This window comes from Balaenoptera physalus (genome assembly GCF_965194825.1).
Source record: "Balaenoptera physalus genome assembly, chromosome: 1".
Lineage (NCBI taxonomy): Eukaryota > Metazoa > Chordata > Mammalia > Artiodactyla > Balaenopteridae > Balaenoptera > Balaenoptera physalus.
In genome coordinates this window covers 117,843,385-117,867,492 of record NC_138882.1, presented here as the reverse complement: position 1 = coordinate 117,867,492, position 24,108 = coordinate 117,843,385, and the positions used below count along the sequence as shown (strand labels likewise).

The 24,108-nt window shown below is 38.1% G+C and overlaps 1 protein-coding gene across 3 annotated transcripts in view; it reads right to left on the bottom strand.

Annotated features, from left to right (window-relative positions):
• Positions 1 to 15,242: 15,242 nt before the first annotated feature.
• GBP6 (guanylate binding protein family member 6) overlaps positions 15,243 to 24,108 on the bottom strand; it is a 30,979-nt gene continuing 22,113 nt past the window's right edge. For 2 of the 3 annotated variants that reach the window (XM_082477467.1, XM_082477466.1), the window contains exons 4-11: positions 22,712 to 22,821; positions 22,313 to 22,509; positions 20,713 to 20,958; positions 19,711 to 19,991; positions 18,772 to 18,984; positions 17,739 to 17,841; positions 17,209 to 17,402; positions 15,243 to 16,266 (exon numbers count right to left, since the gene is read on the bottom strand). In XM_082477467.1, coding sequence (XP_082333593.1) covers positions 16,039 to 16,266; positions 17,209 to 17,402; positions 17,739 to 17,841; positions 18,772 to 18,984; positions 19,711 to 19,991; positions 20,713 to 20,958; positions 22,313 to 22,509; positions 22,712 to 22,821 — 1,572 coding nt within the window. In that variant the 3' untranslated portion in view covers positions 15,243 to 16,038. The remainder of the gene's footprint in view (positions 16,267 to 17,208; positions 17,403 to 17,738; positions 17,842 to 18,771; positions 18,985 to 19,710; positions 19,992 to 20,712; positions 20,959 to 22,312; positions 22,510 to 22,711; positions 22,822 to 24,108) is intronic. The other variant, XR_014268089.1, reaches the window with a different exon arrangement.

The window sequence follows — 24,108 nt, the reverse complement described above, 5'->3', positions numbered from 1 at the left end:
GTGCTGTATTCCTTTACATTGCTTACCAGAAATTCAAATATTATACTTGTTTGTATAACTTGTTTTAATGTCTTATTTATGAACTAAAAAAAATGCATGAGCAGGGACCACGGTTGTTATACTAACCACAGAATGCTCAATGCCGTCCCAATACCTCCCACAGTGCCCAGCACATGGTCAGTGGTCAATACATATTTTCTGAGTGACTAAATGCAGTTATATTTAAAAGAATCCACTTTGATGTCATTCAGAACTGTGTATGACTTTTACTCTCTGCAGTGTAACTTTGTTTTTAAAAAATATAGAAAATCCATCATTAATAATCAAAGCATGAATTGATGAAGGTGAATCTTGCTAGCATTGTATTTGTTGCTCTTGTCATCATCATTATCATCATCACCATTGTCATTTACATTGGGTTTGCCTTTGATGGTTCTGTGTCTCAAAAGAAAGCACTCTCTCTAAAAGATAAATGTATTATACAAAGCAGGGAAATTTAGGGATTTTACTTAGCCTTATTTTGAATTAATACTGAGAGTTTTGGATTTTATTCTGAGTTCAGTTGTTTACATAATATCATTCTGAATAAAAAATGAAACAAAAAGTTATTGAAAAAATTTAGTAAAATAGGGCACCCTTCCTTCCCCATTAATAAAACAACAAAAAACAGAGACCTGAGGAAGTACAGCCTGAGTCAGTGGATTGAACCCTGTTACTTTTATCTTCTACACAGAGAGTTAGGCAATTTAAACATATTTTAAGGCAAACAAGACATCTTCCGTAGACATTGTTAAGTGGCCCCTTCCTCAATGCTTTTCTTCAGTCCTTGAGACTGTTCAAACCCTGGAGCACCAATTATGAGATCAGAATGTGTTTGCGTACAGATGGTTTTAATTATTCCAGCTCAGCACCTCCCAATGGTGCTGATTTTGCCTCCAGGTCACATTTGACAATGTCTGAAGACATATTTGGTTGTCATAATAGGCTTGGTGAGCCCTCTTCTCTGGAGAATTTCCCTTGAATAAATGGGAACTGCTCTGCCCAAAGGGGATGACCCACGGGCAATGCTTGATGTGGGCTGTAGATATCCAACCCTTTGCTTCAAGGAGGGACCAACTCTGGTGCTGGTTGTGCTACAGAGATCCCATGGAACGAACCTGAAGCCAGTTTCTACCTGAGACTATAACCTTTTTTAATTTTTACTTTCTTGCCCTCTCCTGCTTCCCTCAGACCCCTTCTGTTGAAAGCCCTCCCTCAATAAGTCACTTGCACAAAACTACATCTCTCAGTCTCTGCTTCTAGGAAAACTGACCTAAGATATTACAAATCCTGCCTTGTGGTTTAATATAAGTAAACTTCATGTGAAGGTTCCAAGTCTGTTTTAAAAGAATGAGTATTCTGTTTGGGGGTGCAGGTTCTACAACTGAACATTAGGCCAAGTTTGTTCATCATGTTTTTAAAATATTTTCTAACTTCTCTGATGTTTTGGTCTTTTATTTTCTGAATTACTGAGATGTGTTAAAATCATTTTTATACCTCACAGTATGGAAATTGAAAGCCTTCTCTGTTCTTTACCTGATTACAATATAAGTGAAAAAATTCATGCTTAAATCGTCAAACTCAAAATTGTTTACCTTTACTCTCCTCCAGAATAATTCAAAGACCTTAGAACACTTGATCTATACCCCACTCTTTCTGAATTATTTTATGTTAATTCTGTCTTCTCATTTTTCAATCCCAGTATATATTATTATGATTGTTTCATGCACTTATTATTTCACATATCTACTGCTGTCTTGGATCTTCATTTGCTTTTGCATTTCAGACTTCCTTTCTCTTGGATCTTTTTACTTCTGCTTAAAGTAAAATATTTAGAACTTCCATTAGAGTTGGTCTGCTCATGGTAAACTCTCCTCCAGATATGAATGTTATACCCATTTTTGAAAGGTTTTTTTTCCTGCATACATCTAGGTTGACAACTATCTTTTTCTTTACCTTGAACTTTTTCTCTTGCACTATCATTCCACTTCCATTGATGCTACTGAGAAATCAGCTTTCTTTTGTCTTGCTGTAAACGAAATGCTTTTCCTCTGTAAATATTTTTCAGACATTCTCATTTGTATGCTGTAATTTTGCTCTGATTTCCCAGGTGTAGATTTACAATTTTTTTCTACTTGGACTTAATCTTCCATTTGCACATGGATGATTTTTAAAGTTCTGGGAAATTCTCTGACACTGTATCTTCAAATATGACCTCTGTCCCTTTTCTCTTTCCTCTGCTACTACTTCTGATTACATATAGGTTAGACAACTTGCTCTATTCCCTCCATTACTACCCTATTTTTCAACATGAATCACTTTTTCTGATGTTCCTCTACCTCAATCAGTTTCTCTTCATTTGGGTCTAATCTGCTTCTTAAACATATAGCCCCTCTCCCAGTGACAAAGATGTTCTCTTTCACCAAATATTAGTTAGGTTTCCTCTGAGCACTCTTCTCAGCTAGGACTTGACCTTGACCCCTGTCCTTAACTTGTCTAGCCCAACTTTAATAAGAATCCTGCTAAGTTAGTTTATTGAATTTCCCCACCTTTGATATCAGATCAAAACTCTCAACACCTACTCTTGATGCCGTGGACTGAATGTTTGTTCCCTCCAAGACAGAATTTGGTATCAAGAAGTGAGGTGCTAAAGTTTAACAAATACCTAAAAATGTGGAAGCAGCTTTGGAATTAGGTAATGGAGAGAAGGTGGAAGAGTTTTGAAGTAGATACAAAAAAAAAAAAAAGCCAATATTGCAGTGAAGAGAACTAAAAAGATGATACTGGTGAGAACTCAGACAGAAATGAGGAACATCATTTTGAAACTGAAAGTAAGATGATTCTTTTTATAAAGTGACAAAGAACCTGCCCAAATTTGTTCATGTTCTACTATTTGGTAGAAGATAGATGAAACTGGATATTTAGCTGAAGAGATTCTAAGAAAAGTGTTGAGAGAGAGGTTTGATTCCTTCTAACTGCTTAGAGTAAAATATGAGAAGAGAGAAAATAATGAAGATGTAATTGTTAAGGAAAGAGGAACCAGAAGGTAAAGATTTGGAAAATTCTCAGGCTGACCATATTACAAAAAATAAGAAAATGTATTCAGAAGAGCACAGTAAGGTTGTGGAGGCAGGACCATTTGATAAGGAAATCAGTGTGGTGTGAAGCATGGATTTAATTAACCATCTCAACAAAAAGCAAGAATAGAGATGAGACTGTAATTGCAAAAACACTGCCAGCTGGAACTACAGGCAACAGAGAAAATAGGATAAAATGAAGAAAGACTGTTGGACTTCTTAGACCCAAGAGAACTGGACCATAGGACTATGTCTGCTAATATGTGCTATTCTTTAAGATAAGGGAAGAAGAACACCCAAATATAATTCAGAGATCACCAGGGCTGCCACTTCCACCACAAGCACAAAGTGCATGGACTTGGGGGGTAGGGGTACAGGTCTGCCTTTATTTTGATTTCAAAGGGCGGGAAAAATGCCCAGCAGAGAATCTGTAGCAGCATGACCTCCACCCAACAGAGCCACAGAGCACATGACCCCTGCCAGGAAGAGATTCAACCACACAACCCCCACCAGGCAAAATTGTGGAGGCAGGGCTGATGCCCCAGTGGGTCCTGGGGCAGGATTCTGCCCCAATAAATATAGAAGGCAGAGCACTGAGAAAAAGTGGATTATTCTTGTGCCTTCAGATCTACTAGAGCTTACCTTGCTAGGATTTAGACCTGCTTGGGACACGCACACCTTCCTTCTTTGTTTCCTATTTTTCCCTTTTGGGATAGAATGTCTATCCTTATGCTATTTATCCATGTCCCACCATTGTATTTTGGAAGCATATAACTTGTCTGTGTTCACGAGTTCACAACTGGAGAATTTTGTCGCAGGATGATTCTTACCGCAAGCCTCACCATATCTGATTTAGATTATACTTACATGAGACTTTGGACTTTAGATTTTAGAGCTGATGTTGGAATGTGTTAAGAATTGTAATTTGGAGTCTGTTGGGATAAAGTGAATGTATTTTGCATGTGAAAAGGACATGAATTTGGTGGGGCCAGTGATGGAATGCTATGGACATCATGTTTGTGTTCCCCCAAAATTCATCTGTTAAAGCCTAAATTCCCAATGTAATAGTATTGGAAGTGGGGGTTTTTGAAAGTAATTAGATCATAAGGTAGAACCTTCATGAATGGAATTATGCCCTAATAAAAAGAGAGTTAAACATAGGATCTCTTTCTGCTCTCTGCCACATGACCATACAATGAGTAAACAGGTAACTACAAACCACCAGACACAGGATCTGCCAGCAACTTGATCCTGTACTTCCCAGCCTCCAGAACTATTAAAAAGTTAATTTCTGATGTTTAAGTCACCCAGTCTATAGTATTTTTATTACAGCACCTGAACTAAGACTCAATATTTAAGCCCTTGGTCTGTCTTTAGCAAGAGTCCTATTAAACCAGTTTAGCAAGAATTTCCCTATCCTTATCTTTCAGTAAGTTTTCATCCACTGACCCTCTAGCTCTGCTTGTCAGCTATATATTCCCAACTGACTTTGCTATATTTGTAACAGAGCTCAATATTTCTTCTCTATTGAAACAGCATTGACCCTTATTGCAATAATCTTGAATAAAGTCTTCCTTGCCATTTTAAGAAGTGTTAGTATAATGTTTCTATTACAGTCTGTTGTTGCATCAGATTCACCATTGTGCCCACAGAACCTTCACCTTGAACTTCAGTTGTGCACCTGTTGAGACTTCTTCTTCATTCCTGACTAATTGATGGGGGATCAATTAGTGAGTTCAACTCCTGATCCAGTGCTCCAGATGATAGCACAGTAAGGACAGATTTTTAATTCTTAAGAGTCTGTGTATAATCTTGGAACTGGGTTAGAATTCCAGACGTCTATGACCTAAAACATGAGAACTCCTCAGTTGACTGAACACCCCCTTCTTGAATCCCTGCTGACTACCTTTATCTTAGAGAAAGTCTGGAACAAAAAAGATTCCAAGATCACTCATTCAGAACCTGAGACCCTTCTTGGCTTTCCCCAAACACAGTCCCCTACACCCCATCCTCCAGTGTCTCCATACTCCCCTCTCTACTGTCCCTTTTCCTTCCCCTCTCAAAATACTCTCTTGCCTTTCAGTTAACCTCAAAGATAAATGTGTTGAAACTCCACGTTCTGTAGACGATGCTCAAGCCACGCCCACTACCTACTTTCAACCAGGAACAAACTGAGAAAGTAACATTTAAACCCTGGTCTTCAATCACATTCCATGACTAAAGATTTCCCCCAAGTCCCAAAAGGAAAGAAAGAAATTTTTTTAGCAATTCAGGAGGTGTTGGGTACTTACTCTCTGAGATCCGCCAACTTATATCAACTTATCCACTTATTTGTAGAGATGCCTTTCTTTAGTTTCAGAAACTAAATGGACTACTATCTTGGAAGACCTTAAGAGATCTCAAACCACTGCAGAGTCCAGTCAGAGAGTAAAAGTGTTAAAGAAAAATTATTAGAAGCCATTCTGAGTTTTATCCTGTTAAAATTGATTGGTCATGTACTCAAAATTGAAAACAACTAAAGGATGAAACTATGGCAAATTATCACCAGCAATTAGACATTACTTGGAAAGAGCATTCAGGGCTTGAACTCAATTACCAAGCAGGCTTTACTCTAGCCACAACTTTCTGAATGGTCTAAGACTCGAGCTTCATGAAACTACCAAAAAAAAAAAATGTCTACTGTTAAAATGCTGAGGTGTCCGAACCTCAGACATTAGCCCAGCACTGTGAGGGTAACATTTCTTAAAAAAAGAGAAAATACATAACCAAATCATATGACTTTACAATTAAAGCAATTAGAAAAACTTAAACAAAGACAGGACCCCAAATTATGGGCCTCCATTGACCAGGATGCTTGCTGGTATTGCAAAGAAAAAGTCTATTGGTTTTAGGAATGTCCTGTTCTCAAATGGAAAGAAAAGAACCCAAAACCCTTTTCACAGGAGTAATATTAAGTTAGCTTGGAGAAAGCAGACATTCCATGTCCTTAATTCCCACTAAATTCACAAGGTGATATTAGTTACCTTTGTGAATTACCCTACCACATTTCTCATAGATATAGGAGTGACACATTTCACCCTTAACACTGCTTCTTTTTCTGGCCCCTTCAAAATCACCAAACTGCCAGTGGTGGGCTTTGACAATTTGCTTCACAGTTTGCCTGCCAGTCCCTCAATATCTTTATGAGATCCCTTCAATATCGACACAGTTTGCTTCTTAGATCAACTATCTCAAAAACTTCATGAATTGGAGTATTAAACTTCATTGTACACTGAAGGACTTCTTTCACAAGTCCCCTACTCATTTCCTTCACACCTGTTTTCTCTAATGGCTTTGCATGACTTCCCTAAGTTTCTCTGTCCTCTTCAACCTAGTACCCATTTTACTGAGGATTTAAGCCAATTAGTGGACAGGATTTCTCCTCATTGTAGACAAGGAATTTCCACTGATATTGGGTAATTTTGTGGTGCAGAACCCCATAATTGAATGCTATGTTAGGTAGAGGTAGCTCTCTCCATGCTCCTCCCTAGGATTCCCCCATATAACTTAACACCAGAGGGGCTTGAGGAACTCTGCCCAATAATTCAAGGATTATTAGATAAGGGATTTCTGGTTACTACTTCTAGCCCATGCAGCACCTCCATTCTGGCTGTTAAAAATCCAAATGGAAAGGGTACTGGCTCTTCCAAGACCTGAAATATTAATATGTTCCCCTACAAATCTAGGAGATCCCTATCCTGAGCTCTATCAATATGTCCCCCTTTCTACATACTTCAACCCTCAATCCACCCTTGTAAGACTTTCCCCTTCCCACTCTAGCCCTTAAACTCTCTACAGTCACTCAAGCTTTAGGCTTCCTTCTCCTCTGGAGCTCTTGAGAAATGTAGGGACCCCAAATGCAACTACCAGAGGCTGAAAAGACTAATTGGAACAGAGTGGATATTTTATCCACTCAGATGAGTTTTTAAAACACCCAGACAGCTGCTTGGTGTCTTCTTAGTCTCTCTCCTAAAATTTCATTTACAGTCTCCATAAGATTATATATCATGGCAAAGAAAAACTTACAAGTCTCTTTCAACTTTCACTGCATTTCACAAATTTTGAGAAGTTGTATTTTCATTTTCATTTCATTTCATACATTTTAAAATTTCTCTTGAGACTTGTTTGACCTATGTATAATGTAGAGGTGTGTTGTTTAATATCCAGGTATTTTAGGACTTTCCAGATATCTTTCTGTTATTGGTCTCTAGTTTAATTCCACCATGATCTGAAACATAAATTGTAAACTTTCTATTCCTTTAAATTGTTAAGGTGTGTTTTATGGTCCATAATGTGGTCTACCTTGGCTAATGTTACACGTCAGCTTGAGAAGAAATCATATTCTGCTGGTTTTGGTATTCTATAAATGTCAATTACATCCTGTTGGTTCAAAATACAAAAGATCAATTAACATAATATACCACATTAAAAGAATACAGAAGAAATGACCATCCAATTGATTCACAAAAATCCTTTGACAATATTTAATAATTTTTCTACAAATAAAAAAGGTCAACAAACTAGGAATAGAAGAAAACTTCCTCAACAAAATGAAAACCATGTATGAAAAATCCACTGCTACATCATACTCAATGGTGAAAGACTGAAATCTTTTCCCCCAAGATAAGAAAGAAGACAAGAATGCCCACTTTTGCCCCCTCTTTTTAACATAGTATTAAAAGTACTAGCCAGGGGGCTTCCCTGGTGGTGCAGTGGTTGAGAATCTGCCTGCCAATGCAGGGGACACGGGTTTGAGCCCTGGTCTGGGAAGATCCCACATGCCGCGGAGCAGCTGGGCCCGTAAGCCACAATTACTGAGCCTGCGCATCTGGAGCCTGTGCTCCGCAACAAGAGAGGCCGCGATAGTGAGAGGCCCACACACCGCGATGAAGAGTGGCCCCCACTTGCCGCAACTAGAGAAAGCCTTCACACAGAAACGAAGACCCAACACAGCCATAAATAAATAAATAAATAAATAAATAAAGTACTAGCCAGTGTAATAAAACAAGGAAAAGAAATAAAGGTATTTAAAATTGGAAAAGAAGTAAAATTCTCTCTTAACAGATGACATGATCTTATATGCAGAAACACCTCAGATTTCACACAAAATTATTAGAAATAAATAAATTCAGCAAATTTGAAGGATACATAATCAACACTCAAAATCTGTTGAATTTCTATATACTAACACAATTCAAAAATATTGAGAAAATAATTCCATGTAAATTAGAATCAAAGAGAATAAAATCCTTAAAAATAAATGTAACCAAGAAGGTGAAGTACTTTACACTGAAAAGTACAAACATTAATGAAAGACTTAAATAAGACATAAATAAATGTAAAGACATCAATGTTCATAGGTTGGAGGTTTTAACACTGTTAAGATGTCAATACTTCCCAATACAATCTACAGATTCAATGCACTCTTTATCAAAATCCCAACAATATTTTTTGTAGAAAAGAAAAACTTATCCTAAAATTCATAGGGAGATTTCTAGTAATCCCAAATAGAGAAAGAAGAAAATTCTTGAAAAAGAAGAACAAAGTTGGAGACATCACACTTCCTGAATTCAAAACTTACTACAAAACTACCATAATCAAAACAGACATATAGTCCAATACAATAGAATAGAGAGTCCATAAATAAACCCTCCTATATATGGTCAAATGATTTTTGGCAAGGGTCCCAAGACAACTCAATGAGAAAAAGCACAGACTTTTCAACAAATCATACTGGGAAATCTTGATATTCATATGCAAAAGAATGAATTTGTACCCTTACCTTCCACCATATTCAAAAATTTACTAAAAATGTATCAAAGATCTAAATGTAGGAGCTAAACCCCTAAAAACTCTTAAAAGAAAACATAGGGAGAAATCTTCATTCTATTGGATTTGGTGATAATTTCTCAGACATACACAAAAGATATGAGCAACAAATTAAAAAAATAGATAAATTGGATTTCATCAAAATTAAACATTTTTGTACATATCAAAGGACACTATCAAAAGAATAAAAGGCAACTCGCAGAATTGAAGAAAATATCTGCAAATCATATATTTGATAAGACATTGATATTCAGACTATATAAAGAACTACAACTCAAGAACAACAACAAAAACTCAATTCAAAAATAGGCAAGGGGGCTTCCCTGGTGGCGCAGTGGTTGAGAGTCTGCCTGCCAGTGCAGGGGACACGGGTTCAAGCCCTGGTCTGGGAGGATCCCACATGCCGCGGAGCGACTGGGCCCGTGAGCCACAATTGCTGAGCCTGCGCGTCTGGAGCCTGTGCTCTGCAACGGGAGAGGCCGCGATGGTGAGAGGCCCACGCACCGCGATGAAGAGTGGCCCCCGCTCGCCGCAACTAGAGAAAGCCCTCGCACAGAAACGAAGACCCAACACAGCCATAAATAAATAAATAAATAAATAAAATTAAGGGGAAAAAAAAAATAGGCAAGGACTTGAATAGACTTTCTCCAAATAAGATACACAAATGGCCAATAAGTACCTGAAGATGTGCTCAACATCATTAGTCATTAGAAAAATGCAAATCAAAGCCATAATAAGATAAATTTCACACACATTAAGATGTCTACTATTTTTTTAGAATACAAGAAACTTGTTTTTCAGAAAACAAGTTTTGGTAAGGCTGTAGAGAAACTGGAATTCTTGTACATTGCTGGTAGGAATGTAAAATGAAACAGCTGCTGCGGAAAACATTATGGCAGTTCCTCAGAAAGTTAAACATAAAATTACCATTTGATTCAGTAATTCCACTTCTAGTTATATATCTCAAAAGAACTGAAAGCAGGAACTCAAACATGTATTTGTACACCAATGTTCATAACAACATTATTCACAATAACCAATAAATGGAAACAACACAGTTATCTATCAACCTATGAATGGGTAAATAAAATGGAGTATATTATCACGTCACACTGGTCAGAATGGCTATCATCAAAAAGGACACAAGTAACAAATGTTGGAGATGACGTGGAGAAAAGGGAACCCTCTGTACACTCTTGGTGGGAATGTAAATCCGTGCAACCACAGGGAAAACAGTATGGAGGTTTCTCAAAAATCTAAAAATAGAACTACCATATGACCCAGCAATTTCACTCTTGGGAATGCATCTGAAAAAAAAGAAAAAAACCCACACTATTTCAAAAATATACATGCACCCCAATGTTCATAGCAGTGTTATTTACAATTGCCAAGGTATGGAAGCAACCTAAGTATTCATCAACAGGTGAATGGATAAAGAAGATGTGATATATATACACCATGGAATACTATTCAGCCATAAAAAAGAATGAAATCTGGTCATTTGTATCAATATGGATGGACTTGGATGGCATTATGCTGAGTGAAATAAGTCACACAGAGAAAGACAAATACTGCATGATATCACTTATATGTGGAATTTTAAAAAATACAACAAGCTAGTGAATATAACAAAAAAGAAGCAGACCCACAGATACAGAGAACAAACTAGTGGTTACCAGTGGGAGGCGGGAGGGGCAATAGAAGAGTGGGGGCAGAGGAGGTACAAACTATTGGGTGTAAGATAAGCTACAAAGGTGTACTGTACAACACAGGTAATAACTGTAACTGAAGTGTAATATTAAAAGTTGTATAAAATAAAGTTTTTTTTAAAAATAAAAATAAAATTCAGTATACATCTTCCATGGAATAATATTCAGCCTTAAAGAGGAAGGAAATTCTGACACATGTTACAACATAATTAAACCTGAGGACATTATGCTAAGTGAAGTAAGCCCATTACAAAAAGACAAATACTGTATGATACCATTTATATGAGGTATCCAGAGTAGTTAAATTCATAGAAATAGAAAGTTTACTAATGATTACTGGGAAATTGGTGGGAGGGAAATGGAGACTTACTGTTTATTAGATACGGAGTTTCAGTTTAGGATGATGAAAAGGGCTGAAGACAGATAGTGGTGATGATTGTAACAGCTATGTGAATATATTTAATTCCACTGAATTGTACGCTTAAAATAGATAAGAGTAAATGTTATGTTGTGTATATTTCACCACAATGAAAAAAATTAATATTTTAGGTGGAAGGAAAATAGAACTTGATAGTCGTTGCATTTTATATATTAATGTACAGTCAACAGGGACAGAGAGAGATTGGGACCTCTCCTACTCCAAATATATCAGGGGAGGAATTCATTAATTCATGTTTGATCTGGGTCTGTTCCCTAGACCAATCAACTGGGCGAAGAGTGGGCACCATATTCAGTGCAACCTGGGACAAGTGAGAACAAAAACAGTGGTCAGGGAATAAGTTCATATTGATGAAGTAAAAAGATTCCATTCAAATAACAATATTGAGTAGGGAAGCCACACTTCCAAGGAAAGGGGTACTAGGACAAATGGTCCAGCGTTGATATATCAGTCACAGTACAGTCACAGAAACAGAAACCACTTTAGTTTGTTTACACATAATACATTTGTACAGGTGATAGAGGAATAGGGATCAAAGACAGGGGCCCGTGAAGTAAACCCAGGGCTAAGTAACTGCAGGAAGAAGCAACAATCTAAGGCTGGAGAGACAAGGGACAAGGTGCCTATACTGAAGCACAGAGACCTGGGCCTCACAGCAGAAAGTGATGTGTCACAGGGCCTCTGCTGGGGCAGTTGGAGCCGCAGAGGAGATGTATCTCCTCCCAGATACTACCTGAGGAACACAGGAAGCAGAGATCCCAAATCGTCCCATCCTCCCCATTCACAGTTTTCATCCAAGGCCTCATATCTTGGCTGAACCCAGCAGGCAGGCAAGAGAAAGGAGGAAAGTGTGTGGTGCTGAGATGCAATTTCCACAGCAATGGAGAGCAGCAGGAAAGGAGCAGAACAGATCCCGGAGCAAACAGGCAAAGACCAGCAATGATAAGCACTCCAGAAACTATTATTAGAGAGACAAAGGGATCTTTCTATTTTAAAAAGGGCTGGAAAAAACTCATGAGCTCATTTTAGCTAGTTAAAATGTTCCATCACTCAGACCTGAGATGGAAAATCACATTGAGTGTTTACCTAAGGTCAGAAACCTTTTGTCCTAGCCTCACTCTGGGACCCTGGAGTTCAGGTTCAGAGCTATAAAGCTCAAACTCTGCTCTGTGAGAGAGTTTGCTCATTTTTCAGCTTCCTCCTGTCCAGCTATCAAGATGCTTGCATCAATCCAAGGGTCTTAGATTTGAGATCTTGTCTGTATTTTGTTTCCATCAGATGGAAAAACACAATATTCTCAGCAAACACCTTTACTATTTTGACTATGGGTAATGGTAGGGATATTTATTACCCCTTGAAATGATAAAGAAATATTACACTCACTAATTCATCCAAACATTCATCTACTTATTCATTCTTTCAATCACCATGCATCTGGGTTTTACTATGCTTTAACGTTATCATATTTGGTCCTTAGGATTCAATAATGCACAATTATATCCCCAGGCAAGATGGACTAGATTGAAACCAAACCTAAAGAAGGACTATTTGGTTTCTACTCTGAGTCTTAATCACTATCCAGGTAAGATATATATATTTGCAACATTTATTACTGCCTAAATATTGCCATAATATTATGTAAGTTCCCTAGAGGGGGTAACCTGCATGAGAACAAGATCTTTACTTTGCTCTCTTCACATAATCCAGAACAATGGCAGGTAGGGCATAAGAATTTAGTAAACAGTGTAAATAACTGGAACTAACTATTCCTTAATGAGTATTAGATGTGTGAATAAATTGTTAACTACTTTTGAAAGCCTTTTTCTTTTTTTAAGCGATCAATACAAGTTGGTTTTATTATTTTTTATTGAAAGGAAATAAAAACAGTATTTCAAAGAGATATCTGTACTCTCATGTTTATTGCACTGTTATTCACAATAGCCAAGATATGAAAACAACCTAAACACTAATCAACAGATGAATGGATAAAAAAGAAGTGATACATATACACAATGGAATATTATTCAGCCACAGGGAAGGAGGATGTTCTGCCATTTGCAACAACATGGATGGACCTTGAGCCCATTATGCTAAGTGAGATAAGTCAGACAGAGAAAGACAAGAACTTTACGATGTCCTTTATATGTCAAATCTAAAAAAGTCAAGACTTCTTTTTGTTCTTCAATTTGGGGTGTCTCTAGTCTAAGGGATTAGAACATCTGCTTAATTCAAGCTCTCAATGAGAACAGATATACAATATTTCTATAGAATAGTTTGCTTTTTCATTAAAGCCTACCATTTATTGGCCACATATTCACTACTATATGGTTTCTTCCATAAAAGTCAAAGCCATTCTTCCTTCTGAACACTTGAAGCCACAACTGGATAGAGTCATTTAAAATCTCCAGTGAAGACATGTTAACATCCTTGCAGAGGCACAGAGACTGTGATACACGAAGTCACAGAGGAGGAGACCACACCAGAAAAGTTTCTTTTGCTCTGCTAGCCTTTAAGACCTTAAAGGCTTAAAGGGTCACCTTAGAGACCTTAATCTAGTGTGTAAAATCCAAACTATCTATTACCAAAGACCCTTAGAGTGTTCATAGAAATCTGGCAATTGATAAGTCACACATGTGTCAGTCTTTTGTTTTTCCAGCAGATTCTTATGTAGTACACTCTGTGCCTAAACATACTCTATGAAGATGTACAGAAAAATATGTAATGGTTTCTGTCCTCAGGTGAACTTTACTTTTATTTGAAAACAAATACTAGACCAAATTAGCTGCATTGCACCTGGGCCAAGACTGCATTTATTACCAGGATCCTGTGTGCCTCTACTTTAACAGGGAGACTGTGAAGTCTTTTCAGGATCTAAGTATCACTGCAAACTTGGATCCTGATTCCAAGAGTCATCGAAACGTGTGGGCATTCCCATTTCCCAGCACACAGGTACCAGGTGAATTTCCAAAGGTCCCCTAGGAGGGGGACTGGGGAAATCATTATCATTTAACCTTGTTCTAGAGTTACAGAGTCCTTTCTCTTGGCATCCTGCCCTCTCCTCCAGGTGATAGGTTCATGATCTGAAATTGGTTTAGATCAAGGCTATGGACTGTGTCTTTTTTATCGAGGCTACCTCTCAGCCTCCTGGTAAACATCCTTGATTCCATTTGATTGTTTCCTCCCCTCCCTTTTGACTCTCCAGACACCCTGTTCTATTTGCCATATTCAGAATTTTCTCTGCTCAGGTCCGGCTGGCTGCCACTCCAACCACGTTATAGACTGAATGCTTGTGTTCTCCAAAATTCATTTGAGGAAACCCTATCTTCCAATGTTCCCATGTACTTGGAAGTGGGCCTTTGGGGAGGAAATTAGGTAATGAGTATGGGGATTTCATGAATCTGATTAGTGCCCTTATAACAAAGAATCATGAGGTTCTCTCCCCGCCTCCTCCCTTTCCCAAAAATATGAGGACACAGTAAGAAAGTTGCCATCTGTAAAGCTGCCAGAGGACCCTTACCAACAACCCAACAGTGCTGGCACGGGCTTTCGGACTTACAGCTTCCAGAAACGGGGAAAAATAAACGCTCTTGTCTCAGCCAACCAGTCTATGGTAATTTTGTTATAGCAGCCTCAGCTAAGACAAACTATGATGCTCATCACTATGGTATGTACTTGGGCTTCTGATGTTTAAATGCCAACAGGTGGCCTCCATGCGTCAGGATCTATAATCCCCAGTACTATCAGGGCATCCAGTTCTTCAATGATACATCACGTCTTTGGCCCTTGCCTGCAGCAGAGAGTCCACCAATGAACATTCAAGGACGATGGGATTCCTCTCACCAGTGCATATTCTTAATGTTTAGTAATTTTCTTCCAGTACCTTAGAAGTGTAACTCAAAGAGAGGAAGTGAAGGCTCCTCTCGCTGAGATTTCAAGGGGTAACAGGAAAGTTTATACCTTCTTTTTGAAGCAAATATAAGGGATTAAAAACAAAGCCAAAGTGAAAACAAGATTAGGATGCAGATTTTATGCTTTCTAGTATTCTGATCCAACTCATTGAACAGACTGATGTCATTTCTAGAAGCAATGAGCAATTTCATCATCTAAGAGTCAATTTCACACTCCATTTATTATCATTTTTAGTATTATACTTTATGTTTTCTTTGTTATTTGAGAAATGATAATACAAGCTTTCTTTACAAAATTGAAAAGATAGAGGATATAATGAAAAGTATGTGTCCCTTCCATCCCTAATGCCAAGCTGTTCTCCCCAGAAGGAACCAATGATACCACTTTCTAATGAATCTTCCAGAGGTGTTCTATGTGTACATATATATGAGTGCACATAATAATTGCTTTTATGGTGAACAGATTATACAAACTGTTTTGTACCTCATTTTTTTCACTCTACTATATATCTTCAAGGTTGTTCTATATTTATACACATAAACCTCCACTCCGATTTATTTACTGGCTACATAGTATTCCAGTATATATTCCAGTAAACTGGCTACATAGTATTCTAGTATATATATTCCATATATTCCAGTATATGTACATGGAAAATGTATATTACCAATTTATATAGATGGACATTTAAGTAGTTTCCAATCTTTTGCCATTAAAAGGGATGCCTCAACGGTCCTCTTGTATGTATGTATGTATGTATGTATGTATGTATATATACATATATATGATTTTGCACACATATATTTCCTAAAAGTGAACATACTATATCAAACTGTCCATGCATTTATTCGATCTCATGTGGGCCAGGCATTGATATTTTCTAGTTACCACTTTTTATATTTAAAGATTTGCTGAATGAAAGTGAAAAGCATTCACACCAAACATAGGCCAGAGCATGTACATATATTATGCATCTATAATTTCTTTAAAAGGAGAGCTATTTCTTTTTAAATAGGGAGCTCACACCGCTCACAATATGACCAAGAAGTTTGCCTGGAGTGCACAATAGTGAAGAGATCTCTCTGCCAAATTTGTCCAAGGCTAATGCCAGCCAGGGAGTATCATCATCTTTAGTATTATCAATCATATTTTTCAAATGATTTATCTCTGCATTCACCTCCTCAGATTTCTTTCTAAATCCTTCTTTAAGCAGAGCTTCCTGGACCTAAACCAAAAAAAAAGTGAGAAGGGAAGTAAAACTTTTTAAATCCCCATTTTTTTTCAAGGATTACATTTTGTCAAACTTTAAAACTTTGTCAAACTATCTTTGTTTCACTCCTAAAATTGTTCTTTCTTACTCAGTCATGAAAGGAGAATTTTGTAACACAGAATATCTACTGGTTTGGATCTGAACACTAAGAGAAAGTATAGTTTACAGCCTTACTAATATTCACATACCATTGGGTTTTGCCAAAAAGCTAAGCCTGACATGAGGACAAATATATGTTCCAGCCAAAAAATGAGAGGTGAGAGGTAACCTTGGTCTGATTGCACTAATTTTCAGTCCCACTCAGGATGGTGCAGTCACCCAAATCATAGAAATCTGTTATAAACACATCCAGATGGACAGTGAGAGAATTCCCTCTATGCCACATGATAGCTTGGGTATCTATCCACACCTGGAGACAATGCAGCAAGTTTACAAGCCGTTGCCTCTCTATGTTTTTAAGTCTGGACATTTCTGATAGTTTTATGACAGCATAGATCTACCTCAGGGTCTTTGGGTGGTAGCAAGGTTCCTGGTAATTGGCAGTGATCCTGGTAAAGCAAACCAGTTGCTGCTCATATTAAATATATGTGGTTGGGATATCTGTTTCATGAAGCCTCATGAGATCATTTACAAATTCTCAAAATGGATATCCAAACACTATTTATATTCTCCAAGGGATTGGAGGGGCCATAATCATGCTGAACTCTCCAGAGTCTACTTATAGAGTAGAATTCAAAGGCTTTGGAAGGATTCAAAGGCTTCAGGGTTTTAATAAATCACAAGCAGTAAATGGCAGTGGTGCTTCCCCCCATAGTCTTGCTGTAACCTGCGCCCATCCCTTCCTGCTGTACAAGGGTAATGACCGTCAAGCACTACTAAGGCCACAGCCTGCCCTACCTTCAGCTTGTGCTCCAACATCATATTCTGCTCTCTCAGCAGGTTTTCTCTTTCCGTCGCCAGCTTCTCTGTCAGCTGGGCTATGTTCTCCTGGAGGCTCCTCTGTTGTGCTTCCATCTGCTGCTTCTGCTCTTGCAGTTTCTGTTTCAGCAGCTCCTGTTCCCTCTCAGCTGTCTCCCTCCTGGCCCGCTCCTCTGCCCCAAGAAAGTTTTAGAGAGGGATGAAAATAAGGTAAGGACTGATCTCTACCCTCCTGACCTCAGAGACCAAATAAAATTGGAAAGGGAGGTAGGAAATCTCTGAAATCCACCCCCCGACCGTGTCCACACCACCAAGAGCACATTTCAGAATGAGATGGGAGAGGCTCTGTCTGGCTGACGTCTAACCATGTCCAACCACAACTCCCCTTGCTGTTTTCGGATGTAGCAGAGTTGTTCCACAGATGGAGAAGAGGCTCCTGGTTATCAGGAAGGTTTTGCTCTCACACCTGTCAGAGGGAACTGCAGGACCGCCAGAGCCCTACGCCGTACCTACTACAGCCTTCTCCCCATCAGTGAGGGCTTTATCTGCCTGCAGGATGGATTTCTCTATTGCCACCTGTGACAGCAGAAAGCTCTGGAGGACTTCGTTTGCCTGAGGAACCAAGAAGGAGCACAGAACTTACAATTCCATTGAGGAGATTAGTGCTGCAAAAACAAGTATGTCCATGTAATTTTTGCTTCATGTTTAAAATTCTACAGTGGTTCACTACAACAAGCCTAAGCTCCTTAGAGTGACCTGTCTTCCTCCAGTATCTAGCCCCGTGCTACTTCCTTCTACCGACTCCAGATTCCAGCCAGTCAGAACTATGTTCAGTTCTACAAACCCAGGATCTCTGGTGCTTTTATATATGTCTCTTCCCAATGTGAAATACTGCCTCTAAAATGTGCTGCTGTTTTCCTCTGCTACTTGCTGTCTGTAACTTTAAGCAAGTTAGTTTAACCTGCTAAGCCTCTCTGTTCAGATCTTTAAAATGTTGACAATTAAGTGTAGATGCTTCTTAATGTTATTTGAAGGATTAAAGAGTCTAGCGAAAGAGCTTTATTGCCTATGGCTATAGGCAATAACAGTTCAAAATATGTCAGCTGCATTCTTATTATCATTATTACTTTTTTATTATTACATTTGTTACTGTCACCTATGTAGCCCATTTTCACAGGTTCACAAGTGTTATAACTTTGTATGCAATTGTCTGTGTAGTGGACTTCCTCTCTTGTGATCAGCCTTGAGTACAAAGACTCTGATTTGTAAATCGTCTGCACTTGGCACATCAAAAAGCATGTTGTTGGATGAAGAAATGAACAATTTCTGTTCTGTCTCATGAATTTTAGAAATCCATAGTCATTTTCTGGGAATGGACATTTCTCCTCAGGAATAAAGAACATTGTACGGACCTCAAGAGCTAAAGCTGTCATGATATGCCCGTGCTCTCTCATTACCTGCACCTGGTGCTGTGCTCTCAGATTTTCAGAAGACCCCCTTGACTCTATTCTGTAGACTCCCCATGCTCCCCTTATTCCTCACCTTCACTCCTTTCCTGGGCACTTGGCAATAGTCCCTTTTAAGCATTTCCTTTGCTTTCCTGTAGAGTTCATGACCTCCAGGAACAGAAAAAGTGCCTGCTGAAATACTTTCCATTAGGGCCTTGGAAAGCTCATGAAGTTTATCCTGGCAGTATTTGACAGATGCCTGTTCATTCTGCAGCAAGAAACCCTCCTTCTTATCCTTTATGATTTCCTGCAAGGGAAATGTAGAGGGATGTCACCAGAAGCAAGGAACAGAGGAGATAAACTTCCAAGGAATCTGATAGAAGGATTGGTCTGACTGTGGTCCTCATGAGAAAAGCATTCTGTTGGAGTACAGGGAATAAAATAGCAATCACAAGATTTGATCTATTCACAATCTTGAAAACTCTCTGTAAGACCACAGGAAAGTTTCTTAGCCTCCCTTCAGGTTCTTCATCTGAAATGTTGGAGTTACATTATCTAATCTCTGTGGTTCCTTGCAGCTGCAACATTCAGTGATTCTATATTCAATGATACAAGGAGCAACCTAAGTGGAAAATGGCCTGGAATGAGGGGCTGATAAGAGAAATTTTGGTTGCTGGTCATGGGAGTGCGTTCACAGGAAAAGAAACCAGCTTCAGAATGACTTTTGGGTGCTCTGGACAGTCTTGAAATCCACGGAAGTATTTACTTTATGAAGATATCTATACTGATTTTACATCAGAAATGAGAGACATTTCCAGATAAATTGCCTGAGGTTTGGCAGAAAAAAGAAGGAAATGTAGTCCTTTGAAGTCCTATCCCTGATGGGAACACAGACTACTTTATCCTTGAGAGACGGATGAGCCATGGGTTCAGTAAAGGCTCTGCTAGGCTTCTGACAGATGCCTCTTCATTCTGTCATACTCTCCCCTTCTTCAAGAGGAGGGGACAAATAGTAAATACTAAGAGAAATTACCACAAGATTCTTCTGGAATTCTTGATTTTCATCCTTGAAGGAGTGCTCCATGAAGATTGCAATGGCTTCCCTCTCACAGGCTGCGTGCACCTCCAGAAGCTCCTGGAGCGTGTCTGTGGGGAGCCTCAGTCGCTGGGTCATCTGCTCGCTGTAGTGGTCGGCTGCCTTCTGCACAGCCGCTGAGTTCTCCAGCTGGGCCAGAGTTGTCACTGCGTTCTCCAAACAAGGTACGGCTCCGGTATTGATGGTATCCACGTAGGTCACAACCAGAGTCCTCAGACCTGAATAAGCCAGGACATTTAAGGGATAAATTAAGTTATCAGTCAGTAGGCACCAGGATTCTGAGGCTACATTTCTAAGGTCACACACACACACACACACACAAACCACTTCCCCCTTCTACTATCCCTACCTTCATTTTCCTACTGACTCTTCATTTTTATGGTTTTCCAGCCCCGAGGGCTGAAAAAAATTAAAAATTTACCTGTATGTAAAATACTAGGGGATATCTGAAATATTGAAAGCAAGATAGATTACAGAGGTATTGAGATGAGACAGGGTATATCAGATTATATCAGATTATATTTATTCCCAATTCTGAGGCTTTGAATGGATTTTTCAGTGATTTATGGGCTAATATTTATTTTTGGACCACTGTAAACTCCAAAAATATTTTTTGTATTCTCTTTGTGAAGAACACTTACTATACAAGACTTCCCCTGAGAAAATGGAATTTTGTTTTTATACCCAGATAGTGAATATTTTTCTTAGTGTAGGTATTTTTCAGATAAGTGGAAGCCACAGATTTCAGTGACAAAACTTGCAATTTGGGGGAGAGATTTTTAAATCTCCGAAAGTAAGATAAGTATAAAATATACACATTTCTTCATGGAGTATGAATGTCTGTAAAACCTAAATTCCATACAGAATCAAACAAAACTACTGAAAAACACATATATAAAATATTCAACGGGCCCACGGAAATGGGAAAAAGAGTCTCACGGTTCCCAGTGACTGTGATTCCCTCTCTGAGGGTCTTGGTTTTTGCATTGGTGAAGATGTAAGAACAAAAATTGTTCGTTTGTTCCAGGAATTTAGGATCCAGTTGGTCTTCAGACACATTCTCAATATCAGCTAGAAGTTCTTTGTCATTTGTTGGCCGGTCAAAGACAAAACATTTCCGTGTTGGAAAGAAATGCCTGATACACTCTCTGGGTAGATTTGATGTTTGGGCTTTGGGATTCTTGCCTGAGGGACAGAAAAACAGAGATTAGACTGGGAAGAGTCTTGGGACAAGGGAGCTAATGGTTTTTATGACAGGGATTTGTGTATCTTTGCTGTCTTCTATGTTTATAACTCCTTTAACATAGACATTCAGTACTTCTATGCACATCAAACTTATACCAATGATGTAACTCTGGAGAGAAATTTGGGGAGACTTCTGATCCAGTAAAAGAAACCTATGGCTGGTATCCCCAGACCTGCACATGGTAGAGTAGTTGTCTATTAGATGTTTACTGAACTAATGGCTAAAAGAATGAAAGGTCAAGTGTAACTTTTTGCTCCACTTAATCTCATGTAGGAATTGAGCTGTGGGACTAAAAAGAAGAGCCACAAAAAAGGGATAGTGAACAATATTAGGAATATTAGGAATGACACCAGATTATTTAGGGAAAATGATTTTGATGCTAAAAAATCATTGGTACAGAGTTAGCTAATTTTTAGTAAAAAAAACTGAAGGGTAAATGTACCTAAAACGTAATTTTAAGATGTCACCACTAATCAATAACCTCTTTGACATAAAGGATTATATTTGATCTGACAGTTGTCTTCTCCCGCCTAGCCAATTTCTCAACAAATATTTTGAGAAAGCATAAATAGAAAAATGAAAACAAAAAGGAATATATCAGAATTGATATATCTTTCAAGATTTCATCAGATATACCCACTGTAAACGTAACCCATTAAAATAATTTATTAATTTGTAATTCAAGCATGGGTAAATATATGGGAATTAGGAGAAAGCTGTGATATGGAATGTAAAATGAATGTTCTAAAAATTATTGGAAATATTGAAAAGGCATAGATTGAAAAGACACACACTTCTTCAGGATTACTTAGAACATAAAGTCATTTTGTAGATGATATACTATACAGGATTAGAAAGTTCCCTCTTTGAGAAAAATAATACCTAACTATGTGAAACGCACTTTTTTTTTCATTAGATTGACTTTTCATTTTAATTTCACGTCTAACAAGTATCTTGTCAGTTGTTTTCCTCAACAACAAAAGCAGAAGCCAAAATAGGGAACTCAAGTGTCTGGTCTTTAGAAGATTTAGCACCCATTGTAATCTGAATGCTAAGTTATAAATGGTATGAAAAACAAATTGGTTTTGAATAATTTCACTTTACCTTACACTTTACTTTTCTTAAGAGAACTTAGACTCCAGTCGCTAGAGCTTTGCAATCCGCTTTCCAGCCACAATTTCTACAGACTTTGATCTAGTCTCAAATACAAATGCAGCCCCAGAGATGGTGGACGGTGTGTAGTAGACCCCACCCTCTATTCGACCATCCACTGTCCAGGCCATGCTCTGATACCTGGAATCAGCTTCAAGGCATTCTCCAGGTACTCATCTTCTGTGATAGGGTGACCGTTTAACATCAGCTCCAGGGTGAAATCCCGTACAGTCCAGATAAAGTCTGGAAAGAAACTCACAAACTCTGTGGAATCTTCTACTTCATCAGGTCTTGAAGAGGACTTGGCCCTGATGAGTTCTGTGAGCTCTGTCACATAACTAGGAACTTGGTTAAGCAAAAGAAAACCCCTACACACAACTCCCACATTTCCCTAATTAAAAAGTATTATAATCACTCTCTTTTGCCGTGAGTCCCCTCCACTCCACTAAAGGCAACTAAATAACAGGGAAGGAGAAACTGACTCTATCTCCATTCCCAAAAACTCAGTGAAACTTGGTGGTTCAGTTCCTGGAAGGATACTGCAGTTGCTCCAAGGCTTGGTGGTTGATGGTGCTCATGCTGTTGTAAACAAAGCTGCTACATAGAAGCACAGCCAGGGCAAAGATCCACGAGTCATTCTTAGGGTCACCCTAGAAAGCACATTTGAACACGAGATTTAGGAGTTTACTCCTAAATTAGAAATTCATTCATACACTTATTCTATCATATTTTCATTTATTATTTCAGCTGACATACTCACCATGCAAAGAAATTGTTTGAAGAGAAACATAAATACAGATAACAGCTTTGACAATTACAAAGACATTTTTATGTTTCCAATTTTTTCATATATAGAATTGTTCTTATTTTCGTAGTGCTTTTTTTCCCCTCAATTGGATGAAGTAAAATAACATATACATAAAATCTAGTACAGTACTTGGTGTGTAATTATGTATTCCATGATGAGTGTTAGCACTTATTCATTCTACAAATATTTATTCATCATAGCCCATATAAAATACACCACAGTTGGCATAACTGGGTATTTAAATTATATCCAATCAATAAATATCTGCAGGAAGTTACTGAACGCTCCCCACTGTTTCTTAGATTTCAAAAAGCCATGTTAAAAATGACAATTATTCCTTTCAAGATGCCTATTTCAAAGCAGTGACAAACATCCATAACAATAAATGCAACAAAGATGACAGTACCTATAAAAAGCTTATATCTTAGTAATGTATATAAGCAGTTGAACTTATAGCTATAATATTAAATTAAAATTTATGTTTGTCAAGGAAGAATAGAGCTATGAAAGTTGGAGAAAGAATCTATGATATGAAAGCTTCCTCAAAGTCTTGAACTGAGTATTAAAGAATTGGTGGAATGTGGAATTGAAGAAATGAAGGTGGTCCCATAGATAAAAACACTCACAGAAGCAAAATTAGACATGGGAAAATACAGGGGTCTTGTAATGAAAACAGAGTTATTTCATTTGACTGGAGCAGAGGGCGAGTAGAGAAGTACATTTGAGCTCTAGTGCAGCCTGATGAAGGGCCTTAAAGGCCAGGCTAATGTGTTTGTATAAATCATAGCACTGTCTAAGTAATAGCATAAATCCAGAGATCATTTCTACTATAACGGTTGTGAAGCTATTCCCTAGAACAAATGCAAAAACTGTGATTCATGTCAAGAAGAGTCTATATGGGAGTTTGGGGGGCGGGGGAATAGTCTATTCATCACTTTATTTCCCCAAAACCCAATTTTTTAAAATAACCAATTAGGATAAGAAGAAGTGGTATTTATGACAAACAATAAATTATCAACAACAAGACTATATCATTGCTTGATATAGGATTTTAAAATAAATACAGAATTTCTAATTCTCCTTTGGGAAGAAATAGAAAGCTATAGAAATTTAGATACTATTTCCAAAT